Source organism: Nomascus leucogenys, chromosome 3, assembly GCF_006542625.1.
Source record: "Nomascus leucogenys isolate Asia chromosome 3, Asia_NLE_v1, whole genome shotgun sequence".
Lineage (NCBI taxonomy): Eukaryota > Metazoa > Chordata > Mammalia > Primates > Hylobatidae > Nomascus > Nomascus leucogenys.
In genome coordinates this window covers 85,395,478-85,411,045 of record NC_044383.1, presented here as the reverse complement: position 1 = coordinate 85,411,045, position 15,568 = coordinate 85,395,478, and the positions used below count along the sequence as shown (strand labels likewise).

The 15,568-nt window shown below is 36.8% G+C and overlaps 1 protein-coding gene across 2 annotated transcripts in view; it reads left to right on the top strand.

Moving 5' to 3' along the window:
- FBXL4 (F-box and leucine rich repeat protein 4) overlaps positions 1-15,568 on the top strand; it is a 70,339-nt gene that overhangs the window by 17,655 nt on the left and 37,116 nt on the right. Inside the window, exons 2-4 of one of the 2 annotated variants that reach the window (XM_003258362.4) lie at positions 4,960-5,077; positions 5,723-6,306; positions 15,035-15,380. In XM_003258362.4, the coding sequence (XP_003258410.1) occupies positions 5,795-6,306; positions 15,035-15,380 (858 nt within the window). In that variant the 5' untranslated portion in view covers positions 4,960-5,077; positions 5,723-5,794. Of the gene's footprint in view, positions 1-4,461; positions 5,078-5,722; positions 6,307-15,034; positions 15,381-15,568 lie in introns of those variants that run through there. The other variant, XM_030809482.1, reaches the window with a different exon arrangement.

Here is a 15,568-nt window from a genome sequence, read left to right as displayed (position 1 = left end):
TACAGTCCCACCAACAGTGTAAAAGTGTTCCTATTTCTCCACATCCTCTCCAGCACCTGTTGTTTCCTGATTTTTTAATGATGGCCATTCTAACTGGTGTGAGATGGTATCTCATTGTGGTTTTGATTTGCATTTCTCTGATGGCCAGTGATGATGAGCATTTTTGCATGTGTTTTTTGGCTGCATAAATGTCTTTTGAGAAGTGTCTGTTCATGTCCTTTGCCCACTTTTTGATGGGGCTGTTTGTTTTTTTCTTGTAAATTTGTTTGAGTTCATTGTAGATTCTGGATATTAGCCCTTTGTCAGATGAGTAGGTTGCAAAAATTTTCTCCCATTCTGTAGGTTGCCTGTTCACTCTGATGGTAGTTTCTTTTGCTGTGCAGAAGCTCTTTAGTTTAATGAGATCCCATTTGTCGATTTTGGCTTTTGTTGCCATTGCTTTTGGTGTTTTAGACATGAAGTCCTTGCCCACGCCTATGTCCTGAATGGTATTGCCTAGGTTTTCTTCTAGGGTTTTTATGGTTTTAGGTCTAACATTTAAGTCTTTAATCCATCTTGAATTAATTTTTGTATAAGGTGTAAGGAAGGGATCCAGTTTCAGCTTTCTACATATGGCTGGCCAGTTTTCCCAGCACCATTTATTAAATAGGGAATCCTTTCCCCATTTCTTGTTTTTGTCAGGTTTGTCAAAGATCAGATAGTTGTAGATATGTGGCATTATTTCTGAGGGCTCTGTTCTGTTCCTTTGATCCATGTCTCTGTTGTGGTACCAGTACCATGCTGTTTTGGTTACTGTAGCCTTGTAGTATAGTTTGAAGTCAGGTAGCGTGATGCCTCCAGTTTTGTTCTTTTGGCTTAGGATTGACTTGGCGATGCGGGCTCTTTTTTGGTTCCATATGAACTTTAAAGTAGTTTTTTCCAATTCTGTGAAGAAAGTCTTTGGTAGCTTGATGGGGATGGCATTGAATCTATAAATTACCTTGGGCAGTGTGGCCATTTTTACGATATTGATTCTTCCAACCCATGAGCATGGAATATTCTTCCATTTGTTTGTATCCTCTTTTATTTCATTGAGCAGTGGTTTGTAGTTCTCCTTGAAGAGGTCCTTCACATCCCTTGTAAGTTGGATTCCTAGGTATTTTATTCTCTTTGAAGCAATTGTGAATGGGAGTTTACTCACGATTTGGCTCTCTGTTTGTCTGTGATTGGTGTACAAGAATGCTTGTGATTTTTGTATATTGATTTTGTATCCTGAGACTTTGCTGAAGTTGCTAATCAGCTTAAGGAGATTTTGGGCTGAGACAATGGGGTTTTCTAGGTATACAATCATGTCATCTGCAAACAGGGACAATTTGACTTCCTCTTTTCCTAATGAATACCCTTTATTTCCTTCTCCTGCCTGATTGCCCTGGCCAGAGCTTCCAGCACTATGTTGAATAGGAGTGGTGAGAGAGGGCATCCCTGTCTTGTGCCAGTTTTCAAAGGGAATGAACCAGTTTTTGCCCATTCAGTATGATACTGGCTGTGGGTTTGTCATAGATAGCGCTTATTATTTTGAGATGCGTCCCATCAATACCTAATTTATTGAGAGTTTTTAGCATGAAGGGTTGTTGAATTTTGTCCAAGGCCTTTTTTGCATCTATTGAGATAATCATGTGGTTTTTGTCTTTGGTTCTGTTTATATGCTGGATTACATTTATTGATTTGCATATGTTGAACCAGCCTTGCATCTCAGAGACGAAGCCCACTTGATCATGGTGGATAAGCTTTTTGATGTGCTGCTGGATTCGGTTTGCCAGTATTTTATTGAGGATTTTTGCGTCAATGTTCATCAGGGATATTGGTCTGAAATTCTCTTTTTTGGTTGTGTCTCTGCCAGGCTTTGGTATCAGGACGATGCTGGCCTCATAAAATGTGTTGGGGAGGACTCCCTCTTTTTCTATCGATTGGAATAGTTTCAGAAGGAATGGTACCAGTTCCTCCTTGTACCTCTGGTAGAATTCAGCTGTGAATCCATCAGGTCCTGGACTCTTTTTGGTTGGTTATATATATTTTTTAATTTGACAAATTTATACTTGTGGTAGCTGAAATGTTTGAATAAAGAAGTAATATAACAGGTAGTTATTTTTCCCCCAATTATGACATGACATACTTCAGTACTTGCTATTATATGTCCTGAGGTGAATCTGGTTTATTGACTCATGAGTACATCCAATAAGTGTGTGCTACAGAAACACCTTATTTATTTATTTGTTTGAGACAGGGTCTGGCTCAGGCTGGAGTGCAGCGGTGCAATCTCGGCTCACTGCAACTTCTGCCCCGCCAGGCTCAAGTGATTCTCCTACCTTGGCCTCCCAAAGTGCTGGGATTACAGGCGTGAGCCATCATGCCCAGCCTATTTATTTTAATATATGCTTACTTGCCCTTCTTTGGAAAAAGTCTTATTCTGATTATTCCATTATTTCTTGTTCTTGTGTTGCAAATCCCTCCATTTGGTGAGTCCACTGACTATCTCTCATCATGGTTCATTTTCTATTCTGGTCTGTAACTTTTTACTGTGTTGCATCATTAGTAAATGTTTAGTCTGTTGTGTGTTTTGGAAGCATTCCTGCAAAGAGTTTTCACATTTGCTCTTACCCGGTCCTAAAGTTTTACTAGTTCAGGACTACTTTTCTTTTTTCAGTTTTTGGCATGCGGATAGGGTGGGATTCTAAACCATGAAGGTTATGTGAATTTAGGCCCAGACTCTATGCATGGTTCATGCCTAATATGGTTCTGATTTCCTCTGGTGACTTTCCCCCCATTGCCTTAGTTGATGTCATGCTTACTTGGGCTTCCTGGCCAGTGAGCTAAGTTTTTATAGTCCTGGTTTCATGGATAGGGTGATCCTTTCAGAGTTTTGGCTTTATGAAGGTCCTTCCAGCTGTGACCTGTGTCTTGAAATAACGTCTCTGAATGGGTGTTAGGGAGTCCCCTTGTAACCATTATGGCCTGTAACTGGTTCCATGAGTTGTATTAGCTTCACCTCTGACCTCTGCTCATTGACTTTCTTTTTTCTGCTCATCGACTTTCTTTTTTCTGCTCATCAACTTTCTTTCTCTCCTTCTTTTTCTTTCTTTCTTTCTTTCTTTCTTTCTCTCTCTTTCTCTTTCTTTCTTCTTTTCTTTCTTTTTTTTTTGAGACAGAGTTTTGCTCTTGTTGCCCAGGCTGGAGTGCAATGGCACACCCAGGCTGGAGTGCAATGGCATGATCTTGGCTCACTGCAACCTCCACCTCTCAGGTTCAAGCGATTCTCCTGCCTCACTCTCCCGAGTAGCTGAGATTACAGTCATGTGCCACCATGCCTGGCTAATTTTATATTTTTAGTAGAGACGGGGTTTCTCCATGTTGGTCAAGCTGCTCTCAAACTCCTGACCTCAGGTGATCCACCTGCGTTAGCCTCCCAAAGTGCTGGGATTACAGGCATGAACCACCACGCCCAACCAACTTTCTTCTTAGTTTCTTACTACCGTGGATTCTCTGCAGGTGTTTCAAGTTCAGTTATTTAAGTAGTGTTTCAGTGCTTATATTTTTAAATATTTCAGTGTGTTTGGATCTGTTTGGGTTTGAGAGGCAAAGGGATGCTGTTATACAATTTAAAATTATTTTAGATTTTTATAATTTTTTAGTTTGCTCATCACCTATCAACATGTCAAATATTTTGTGCCTATTATGTACTGTGTACTTTGAGAAATAAAGATCTTTGGCTAGATTCCCTCCTTCAAGAGACTTATTCCTAATATAAACCCTAGTGGAACTAAGGTATATATCTCATAAAAATGCAGTGCCAGTAGGTATCAGAAAGTAAGGCTACTGATGTGGAAAAAAGTGGTTGGAAAAGAAATTACAGAGGAAGCGAGACTTAACATAAAATACAAAGAGTGGTTAGAAATTGATTGGGTTTGCTGGGTTAGACAAGAAGAGATTGGTCCAGCTTGAAGAGAGCCTTAAAATACCAAACCAAAGAATTTAGATTATATCTTGCAGTTAAGAAAAAGGCATTGGAGGTTTTTGAGTGGAAGGGACATTTAGTGCAAATAATGTTTTATAATCTTAGTGCTAAAGTTTTGGAAGACTAGTGCATAGCTCTATTAAAGAAAAGTTGGGGCCGGGCGTGGTGGCTTACACCTGTAATCCCAGCACTTTGGGAGGCTGAGGCAGGCGGATCACCTGAGGTCAGGAGTTCGAGATCAGCCTTGCCAACATGGCGAAACCCCATCTTTACTAAAAATACAAAAAATTAGCTGGGCATGATGGCATATGCCTGTAGTCCCAGCTACTCAGGAGGCTGAGGCACGAGAATTGCTTGAAACCAGAAGGTGGAGGTTACAGTGAGCCGAGATTGCGCCAGGGCACTCCAGCCTGGGCGGCAAGAGCGAGACTCTGTCTCAAAAAAAAAAAAAAAAAGAAAAGTTGGTACATCTCCCTTCTTAGAAGTTAAACTCAAGACTTTACAGGTACAAAAATAAGTTTGTTTTATAGTTCCTTGTTGTCAACAAAAGTTTACCTACTCATTGAGGATGGGCCCCAGCCTATATTGTAAATGAGTAGAGCTGGCTGGGAACGAGAGTGGCCACTGAGAGAGCTCATGCCTCTTGGGGTCTTGTTGATTGTTAAAGGTTACAAAGTAGATCAAATTTTTAAAAAACACTGTTTGGCCTCAGTAAAATATGTATACAAACATAGTTGGAAACAAAAGCTGTGAGTTTGCAACCTCTTTATAGATAGCGTTCATTATTAAATCTTTATTATATTCTGTCATAACATTTAAAAAATACATTATTTAAAATTGTGTACAAAATAGAAAAATGTGGCCTGTTTGATTTGAAGGGTTGAATAAGTGGCTGTTTATTTATAATTTTGGATTTTTTGACTTGTGACTTGAATATAAAAATATTTTCCAAAACTCTTGTCTTACAGGTAAAAGAATGTCACATGTCAGCATTTGTACCTGAAGTCAGCATGCAAATTTCAGGGTACATGGATGAATGCCAACTTTTGCATTTCTCATGTGTATCCTGTGACCATTCTATCTGGGGTGAGTGATTTCTAAGAGTAGCTGGCAACAAACCAGATGCCAGCCAGCCATGGAGTGCCCTAACAAATCATGCTAAGAGTTATAAATTAAACACTGTCTGGTGATCCGTGATGTGTAAGGCAGTTAATTTAGTTCATCTGGATTAACTGTCAGCACCAAAGAACTATATTCCCATAATGTGAAATCTGAATTTTGTATGTTTGGAAGAGAGTAATAATTAACAGTAGGGAATTTTTGTTAACATGTAAAATTACAGCAATGCCTAAGATTCTTTTGAATTTACAGCAGTATTTTAGTGGTTCACCATATCATTTAAATCATTTTAATTTTCAGATTCAAAGGCTTAGTATTTCTTGAGTGATGGTTATAATTTTGTATAAAATACGGCTTTTTGGATTGTATATCTTCCATTGCCTTATAATATAGTTTTGCTTCCCATATTGTATGCATAACAATATTTAGGTTTCTTAAAAATACATTAGAACATGTATTTATACCAGACTTCACATTTGTATTTTAAAACTTGTTTTTTTAGTTTCATTCTGAGAAATTACATTGAGGGTAGAGCCTGTTCATTACCTTATCCATGCGTTTTTCTGCTTATTTATATTATTTTACTTCACCAAGCCATTCATTTTTTTTTAGAACATCCTTCAAAGAGTTCATGCATCTTACGGAGGACACCTGACCTTTTGAAGCTTCATAATTCACATCTAGATGTCACCGGTCTTTCCCATGTTAACAGTTCTGACCATGTTTTATTATATATGCCTTCGGCGCCGAGCCAGGACAGCTACAAGAGGAGAAATGATGAACAGCCATAGAACTATAGAATCAAACAGCCGGACTTCCCCTCTCAATGCAGAGGTAGTCCAGTATGCCAAAGAAGTAGTGGATTTCAGTTCCCATTATGGAAGTGAGAATAGTATGTCCTATACTATGTGGAATTTGGCTGGTGTACCAAATGTATTCCCAAGTTCTGGTGACTTTACTCAGACAGCTGTGTTTCGAACTTATGGGACATGGTGGGATCAGTGTCCTAGTGCTTCCTTGCCATTCAAGAGGACGCCACCTAATTTTCAGAGCCAGGACTATGTGGAACTTACTTTTGAACAACAGGTGTATCCTACAGCTGTTCATGTTCTAGAAACCTATCATCCCGGAGCAGTCATTAGAATTCTCGCTTGCTCTGCAAATCCTTATTCCCCAAATCCACCAGCTGAAGTAAGGTAAGACTAATTTTTTAATGACCTAAGTTATATGGTAGAAAGGTTTTGGTTGCTTTAATATTGGAGATCTTTTTTATTGCAAGCATTCTTTTAAGTAACTTAAATGAATTTGATTTTGAAAATTTTCCTTAGTTTTCTGATGGGGAAGAGAGATCACTCATGTAAAGATTTAATATAGGCTTTATACCTGTAATACCTCATACTATAATATTCATGGCTTATGATACTTGCATCTCGTAAAATTTACCAAAACCAAAAAGCACAATTTGAACTCATAGGGACATGGGCCATTCTGAGACATTAGTATGAAATATGACTTTGAAAATATTTTCAAACAGGCATATGTTACTACTTTTAAATCTTTTCAACAACTCACAATAGGCCTGTGAGTGATACTTAGAGGAGGTCCTTAGGGGATTTGGTTTAATGTTAGTTGATTGTTTTTGCAACACCCATATTCATTTAAAAATCAATGTTGCTTTAAGTAATTCATGCATTCTCCCTACAAGCCTATTTTGCATAACAGCTCCTTGGCTCTCGTTTTTGTCATTCAACCTCCTAATTTAAAAAAATATTAATATAATGCAGTCTCACATGTACCCTGTTCTCCATGTGCCTAGGACCCATTCCTTCCTCAAAGAAACCACTTTTATCAGCTCATTTTGTATCTTTCCAGAATTTCTTTGTGCAGACACAAGCAAATACAAATATAATTTTATATTTTTATACACAAAAGCAAGCATATTTATCACATTGTTCTGTACCTTGTTTGTTTCACACAGTAGTATATATTGGATCTTTTCTTGTAAGTACAAAGAGAGATTCCTCATTCTTTCCTGCAGTTGCAGGTAATGCATAGTGTGTATGAACCCCAACTTGTTAACTAGTCCCCCGTTGATGCGCACTTAGTTGTTTCTAGTCTTTTGCTGTTATAAACATTAATGCAGGTAATGACCTTATCATAAGTCACTTCGCATGTGTGCAAGTATATCTGTGGGATAAATTTCCTAGAAGGTGGCTACCCAACCAAGGATAATTTGATAATTTTGTAATGTTTAACATTTTTTTTTTGCGTTTTAACAATTTATTTTTAATTACATTTAATTTTAATTTTTAACAGTTGTAATTTTGATATGTAATGCCAAATTTCTCTCCAAAGGGTCTTTGCTATTTATATTCCCACTAGCAGGGCATGTACATGGGTGTTTTGCCAAAGCCTCGCCTACAGAGTATGTTAATAAATTTCAATATTTTTGCAATTTAATAGGTGAAAAATGTTATCTCATTAACTGTTAAAATTCTTTTATTATCTCTGAGGTTGAAATCTTTTCATATGTTTAAAAGCCATTTATATTTCTTTTTCCTTTAACTATCTGATCATATTTGCTCATTTTTTCTATTACTCATGGATCTTAGCAGTTTCTAGGACTTTATATCACTTTATTAAATCACTCATTCATTAAATATTTTAGTGCCTACCATGTGCTAGGTGTTGTTCTAGGTATTAGAGATGTGTCAGCGAGCAGTGAACAAAATAAATAAAAATCCCCGCTCTCATTCTAGCCTGAAAGCAGATCAGGGCACCTGTTCAACTGTAGGATGGCCAGCTGCCAGTGCAGGAGGAGGCGGGCAGGGGTCAGCTACTACCTCTGTAACATGCAGCTCCTCTGATATCTCTGTCCCCTCATCTCTAAGGGAATACTTCCAGGCCCTGCCAGAAAACATACAGAGTACAGCTCAACTTGGAGATTGCTGGTATAATCTTTACTTTTTTTTTCCAGAACTACCTAATAATCCACTGCGAATAATGTTATTAGTCATTTTTTTAAACTCAGAAAGCCAGCATACTTTAATTAAAATCAGATTTTTGTTTTCTCCCTAAGAGGAAAAAATGGAGTAGGATCTTTTGTTTTGTTTTGAGACAGGGTCTCACTCTGTTGCCCAGGCTGGAGTGTAGTGGCACGATCTTGGCTCACTGCAACCTCTGCTTCCCGGGTTAATGAGATTCTCCTGCCTTAGCCGCCTGAGCGGCTGGGATTACAGGTGCGTGCCACCATGCCTGACTAATTTTTGTATTTTTAGTAGAGACGGGGTTTCACCCTGTTGGGCAGGCTGGTCTCAAACTCTTGACCTCAGGTGATCCGTCCGCCTTGGCCTCCCAAATTGCTGGGATTACAGATGTGAGCCACTGTGCATGGCAGGATCTTTTCTTATATGAGAATTGTTTTATTAGGACTCTGTCATTCTTCTTACAAAGTTATCTACTTTTTTCCAAAAATCTGAAAATATTTAGGGAGGAGATCAATGGTACATGTAATCTGTTTTCTCCAGTCTAAAACTTAACAGCTGCATGACTAATTTTAAGTACAAATCATGCTCTTGGGTTACTGAGAGTTATTGGTATGTGATTGTGATTAAAGTTAAAACTTTATTTATACCTGTATCTCTAATTTTCTTTACTGATTTTCAGCTTTAGTCTACTGAAAATACTTTTTTTTTTAAGAGAAAAAAAGATGACCAATATATTATTAAGATATAAGAAAAAGCCTTTTTAAATTTTACTGGTTATGAAATCAATAGATGTTTCATTGTTTAAAAATAATCTAGAAAATACAAAAAAAAAGGAAAATATATATGAAAAAAATCTGTAATTTTTCTGCCCAGATTCAGTAACTGTTAACATTTGGGCGAATTTTTTATACAATCAGAAACATTTATTGAACACCCTGCCAGTTCACTGCTAGGAACCAAGTAGAGAGTCAGACGGAGATGGCTCTTTTTTGAGCTTACAGGCCAGCCTAGAAGAGGACCATGAAAAACATGTATTGGCAGAGGGGAGAACCTAATCTATGGGCTCAGAGAAGGCTTCCCTGGGGAAGTGACTTACCTGGGACCTGAGGGTTGAGTGAGGCTCCAGTGTGGATAGGAAAGGAGGAGAGACAACAGCACATTTGAAGGTGAGATCATGAGCTAAGATCATGGTGTTTGAAGAATTGAGAAAAGTCCAAGAATGCAGAGAATAAGCTGTTGGCAACTGCAGACATGGTGTAACATTCTTAAGATCTAAACTAGTGGTTTCTAGACTTTGGGATTTTATAGATATTTCGGATCCAGCTTCCCAGAAGAGTATCTTGAGGTGACTATTCCTGTGCAATTTTTTATGGAAATTTTTATGGAAATTTTTTATGGAAATACTCTGGGAGAAGCTAGTAAAGGAGTAGGGAAAGCACGATGGGAAAAATCAAGGAAGGATGCAATATCATGTGAAGTCCCAGTCTGCTGGGAGGCAAAGTTGCTAGAGAGCTGGGCCCTTATACTCCTGCACCAGCCAGACTTTGACCATGGGCTGGAAGGGTGGGAAGGGGGACTGTCAATCTTCTAGGCACATGTCACTCCCTAGATGAAGCCCAAGGTAGTTCTGTGAAGAAGGTTATAGGTGTAAACCCTTAGGAGCAAAGCAAGCCCATCTGCAGGGTGGCACATAGAACTGATGAGGTGGGGGGTGTGCATGTGAATGGAGTTCAGGTGGGAGGAGTCAGTCATAATAAACTAGTAACATAATAATGATCATAAAAATTAGGGAACTCATGGACTTGGCAGATTATTTACTTTGCTAAATTAACATACAGTAAAAAGACAAACAAAATGCCAATTTTATCTATCATCACTATTTCATAAAAGTTTATACATCTGTTCAAAAAAAATTAACCAGTGAAGAGCTTGGTCAATTCTGAGTTAAATGACAAAATCACATTTCTTGGCCCACAAAGTTGAAAGGACCAGATCATGACAAATTTGTGAAATGATTAGCAACTCAGTTTATACCAAGAAATTAGCATGATCAGAATCTTGAATAAAGATTTCTTTAAATGTTATAAGAACATATATGTGTGATAGGTGCATACTAAATGTGCATTCTCACATTTAGTGATGGAAAACTCTATCATGTACTACTGTTTGGGAACCCACTGGGCTACAGTGCCTATTATTTTAATTTTATATCCCTCCCTTAGGAATTAACAAACAAGAGTGTGTTGGAGTAGCTCAGGAATTTGCAGGAAATTGACTTCTTTTAGTTCCAGAACATTTAAAATTTAAATTTAAAACCAGTCTTTTCCTATTTCATGTGATTGCAGTTCTTTGTTCAGTAAATGAAGTGGAAAAGTTACAGGTAGTTCTACCAGATCTTAAAGTCTCTTCATTTCTCGCCTAGTACCTTATTAAGAGGTACGAGGCCGAGGCGGGCGGATCACAAGGTCAAGAGTTCGAGACCAGCCTGGCCAACATGGTGAAACCCTATCTCTACTAAAAATACAAAAATTAGCCAGGCGTGGTGGTGGGCACCTGTAATTCCAGCTACTCGGGAGGCTGAGGCAGGAGAATCACTTGAAACCAGAAGGTGGAGGTTGCAGGTTTTATAGAGTGCCCTAGTCCTGTGAATAATATCTTAATGGATGCTTATGTAAGACTCAGAAAATAGGCTAGCTCAGGGTTACCATTTGGAAGAGAGAGACAAGGAAAAGGGGAAGAAGAAGATGACAAATAGAGGTCAGATTAAATAAACCAATTGGAATAAAGTTATTTGGGAATGAAATTTAATGATGTGGAATTTTTTTTCAGTGTTCAAAGCACTCCAACTATAAAATATTGAAATTAAGAAAGCAGGGAGAGAAAAAGAGGCTTCCATAGAATTTGCTACCAAATCCAGTTGCTTAAGTAACGATTTCACGAATTTGTCATGACCTGGACCTTGGTCATGTGGGCCAAGAAGCATGATTTTGTCATTTAACTCAGAATTGACCAAGCTCTTCACTGGTTAATTTTTTTTTAAGCACATGCTAGTTTATTAGTTTCCAATTAGAGATGGGCTGGGAGGCAGGGAGTGAATAGATAGACCTGTCAGAATACTTTTTACTTTTATTTCTGTTTTCCTATTATTCCTTCACTTTCAGCTAGTGAAATGGAACAAGGTTGGCAAGATAACTTTCTTTCCTGGCTACTAGATACACTTACTGGCTAGGATAAATTTTGGTTGCAGGGAAGCTTTTTGTACTCATCTGCCTGGCTTCAAGCCTGAATACAGGTTAGAAAACTTGCTTTCTTTGGTTTCCATTAATGAAACATCTCTCTTCCTCTCATCTACCCACTGCTTCCTGGTTGCCCTGGAGAAAGTTTCTTAGTGGTGTAACAGCAGGTCAGCAGTCATAGAGAGAGTGGTTTATTGTTTCTGAGCACTGGACACTAGTAGTCATCCAGTACAATCAACAGAAAGAACATTAAATGGGCTTGTGTTGGTTACTATCCCAGAATTGAATGCTCCAAATGCAGACTGTAAGCCCAGTCTCAAAGACATTCGAGGCTGAATTTTGCACATGTGATACTCGAGATTTAAAATACTTAAAGAGTACATTAGAGTTTGTCAGATATGTCCAGTAAATAAATACAGTGTATGAGAATAATACTAAGCATGTAAATGTACATATTACAAAATCCATGACTTAAAGGAGTTTAATCATATTAACACTGCCCTGGGGCTACAGAATTAAGAGTTGAGCTTTCTCCAGAATGTGTGTGTGTGTGTGTGTGTGTGTGTGTGTGTGTGTGTGTGTGTACGTGTGTGTACCTGTATGTACCTGTGCATATGTTTATGTTTGTTTTCTTGTTTTCACTGACTAGTTTTTATTATTCTGGCTTTAGTTTTCCAGAATAAAAAGAAATTCTCATATTCTCTTGTTGGGTAAGATAGATACCTTTCTCATTTTAACTTAGAAATGATACATTTTAGCTCTATTGGGGAATTTTAAACAAAAACTTTAATGTAGGTAGCAGAAAATCTGTTTGTATTGGTCTCATAGTTAATTCAAGTGGCCACAGACCTATAAGTAATTTTTCTGCCTTTTTTTTTTTTTGTTACTTTTTAGGTTATCAAGAAAAATAAAAGTAAAATATAAAAACTAATGATTTACTTGGAATTTTTCATATTTAGACATATTTTTAAATCTTTCTAAAAACAGATACCATCCTGATATTCTACTTTAAGTATAATTTTTGCAGCTTCTCATATATGTGTAACTAAATAATCTTTATGTGATATAGAAGTCAGAAGCAAGAATGATGCTAAAATAACATTAATCCTAATATGTTTAAACATGCTAGAAATGTTAAGGAAGTCAGTTGAAAGCATCATCTTAACCCTATCTATTTTGCATGTTCTGTAAGGTAGCTAGAGAGGACTTTTTGTAGATTAATGCATTATTAAAATGGAATATTTATGTTCTAATCAATGTCTTTATGCTTATATTTATAATTTTTTAATTTGATTTACATTATAATGCATTTCAAATTATACATGAAGACCTGTATTGTGTGCATATTTATTTATTGCTAAGAACTTGGCAGAGGTTATTTCTATATTATACTTTCAGTGTTTTTCTTAAGCCTCACAAAACTCCCCATTGAAACTAAACAACAAAGTAGGCTGGTTTAGTTCACATGTGCTGTAAACCAGTATAGGTGGTTATTTCACAGGGTCTTGAGGGGTCCTTGTTTCTTGGAGATGTTCCTCCAGCATCGTCTGGTGTCAATTTGCAGTGGCGACCAAAAAGTAAGACTAAAATTTGAATTTCTTCATGTATTCTATAATTTACTCTGTGATTCTTGGAAATAAGGTATACAAAATTAGGCATGCATTTTCTCACCAGCATTGTTTTAGATGTTTCATGCTTCTGTTCCCCAGCACCTATATGGCTAGCTCTGTTTTACTGCATATATTTACATTAGAGTATTCAAATCAATTCCTTTGTTAGGAATCCTTGATTTTAGCAGTTAATCTCTATGGACATTCTTAGGTTCAGGATGGCACTCCAGGTTTGCTTTTCTGCCTTGTCACCAGAAGAAGATACCCAGCCTGCTTCTCTTTCTTCATTAAACCTGCCACAGCCTGCTCTATTCTTTGGAACTCTTTGCCTGCCTTGCAAGATTGGTTATAGGGTGTAACTAATTTATCCATTGCTACTTTAATGTTGCTTCTGAATACAGATACTCACAGGCTGTTTATGTTTGATGGATTTTATTCCCACATTTCAGGAGAGAATCAGCAAAAACAACAAGTATGGGATTATAAAGGTTCTAGAAACTGTAATAAAAGTCTCTACTGCTAAAGTTCCCTATTCTGTGGTTCCTGATTCCCTTCGTGATATGTTTATTAGAATTCCTTTGGAGTTTGCTTTTATTCCTAAAGGTAGAAATTGCCATACTTCCCTCTCCATTCTTCCAAGATTGTGGCTATATGCTTTTCTTGGTCCCTTCTGGGCCTAAAAACAGTTGGAGTAGCTATATGTTGATGGCTTCTACAGTTTTGGCTCTGATTTCTCCCTTGAGTTTCACATTCTTCTTTTTTTTTTTCTTTCAGTTTCTTATATGCTTTGCCATTATCAGTTTTTACTTAGATCTCAGTAGGTCATTGGGCCAGGGAAATAAACAAACAATTTATTGGTGGAAAAAATCTCATATGATTAATGAATATATAAAAAAATTAAGTGTCATTAGTAATCAGTGAATTACAAATTACATCGTAAGGAGATGTGGCTCACTATGAAATTAGAGATTATTTTTAATGCTTTCAGTGATCATTCTTATGTAGTATTGGCATAAGCTTTTTTGGAAGCAGTTTGTAGTGTGTATTGAGAGACTTAAAAATATTCTTATTCTTTGACGTAAAATCTTTATTAAAAAATTTTACTACTAAAAGTAAATAGGAATAGAGGAAAGATGATAATTGAAGTATTTTAAAATGTTTCTAATTTTCTCTCTTAGAAACAATATTAGAGAAATAGTTAACTGACATATGAGTATATTAAGTACCTGATGATACTATTATTACGAAGAATCTTTAAATAATTTTGGAAAATAGTTTTATAAGAAGACTTATCTGGAGATGGAATATAAGTTAGGCCTTGAAGAATAGATAGGCAGATAATAGTAGGTTGGGCATTTCATGGGGAGGAAGATAACACGAGCAAAGACATAAAGGTGGAAATAAGTTTATTGCATGGAAAATAATGATTAATCTGGCTGGGAAGCAGGAGTTCATTTGGAGGAATAGGAGAATGTTATTCCCCTTTTATGTGTTTAGATATTTGCTAGATACTAAGGATATAAGGATAACTTAAATACAGCAAAAATGGAAATTCAGGAGAAGGGCATATACAAGAAACAGTTTCTTGAAAAATTTGAGGAAACAATGATTTGATAAAATAAAGAGAAAAAGATAATATGAAAGTTTTGTGTTTATATGAGGCTAGTGACAGAAATGGAAAAGCTGAAGCAGGAGACCTTTGTGAAGCAAAATGATCAGTTTAGTTTCTGCAGTTGGTTTAAGCCATGCACACAGGGAGCTTAATCTTTGTGTGTTTTATTCTTTGGGTTTACTTATCTTGTAAAATGTAATGTTGTTCGGATACCTCTAACTACATGTTCCAGTTTTTAAACTGATCAATGTGAAATCTATAAAAAAGGACTGTTTGGGGACTTATAAATTAAGTAATAAGGTCTGTGGCATTTGGTTTTTTAAAGTTTTTTATATCTTGGGAACAATACTTATATTGGATTCTATTTATTTTGATGACTTTGTTTCACACTGTGACATATTGGGCGTGGGTCTATAACCTTAGGGGACCGGTAGAGCTCATTCTAAACTGTATTATAGGGAAGTTTCTTTTTTTGGCAGATGGGAGATTCTTTGGTCAGAGAGACCTACGAAGGTGAATGCTTCCCAAGCTCGCCAGTTTAAACCTTGTATTAAGCAGATAAATTTCCCCACAAATCTTATACGACTGGAAGTAAATAGTTCTCTTCTGGATTATTACACTGAATTAGATGCAGTTGTGCTACATGGTGTGAAGGACAAGCCAGTGCTTTCTCTCAAGACTTCACTTATTGACATGAATGATATAGAAGATGATGCCTATGAAGAAAAGGATGGTTGTGGAATGGACAGTCTTAACAAACAGTTTAGCAGTGCTGTCCTCAGGGAAGGGCCAAATAATGGGTATTTTGATAAACTACCTTATGAGGTAAGCCAAAAATATTTAGCAGCAGTATTGGATATAACACTATAGATTTTTAATCTTTAGATATTAATGTTTACTGAGCATCGGTAATTGAGCATTGGTAAGGTATGTATAATTTGATGTGTTGTATATTTTGATTTTGGAAAAACTAGACAAAATCATGTTTTAACTAATTTCACTGCTTTTGTTTT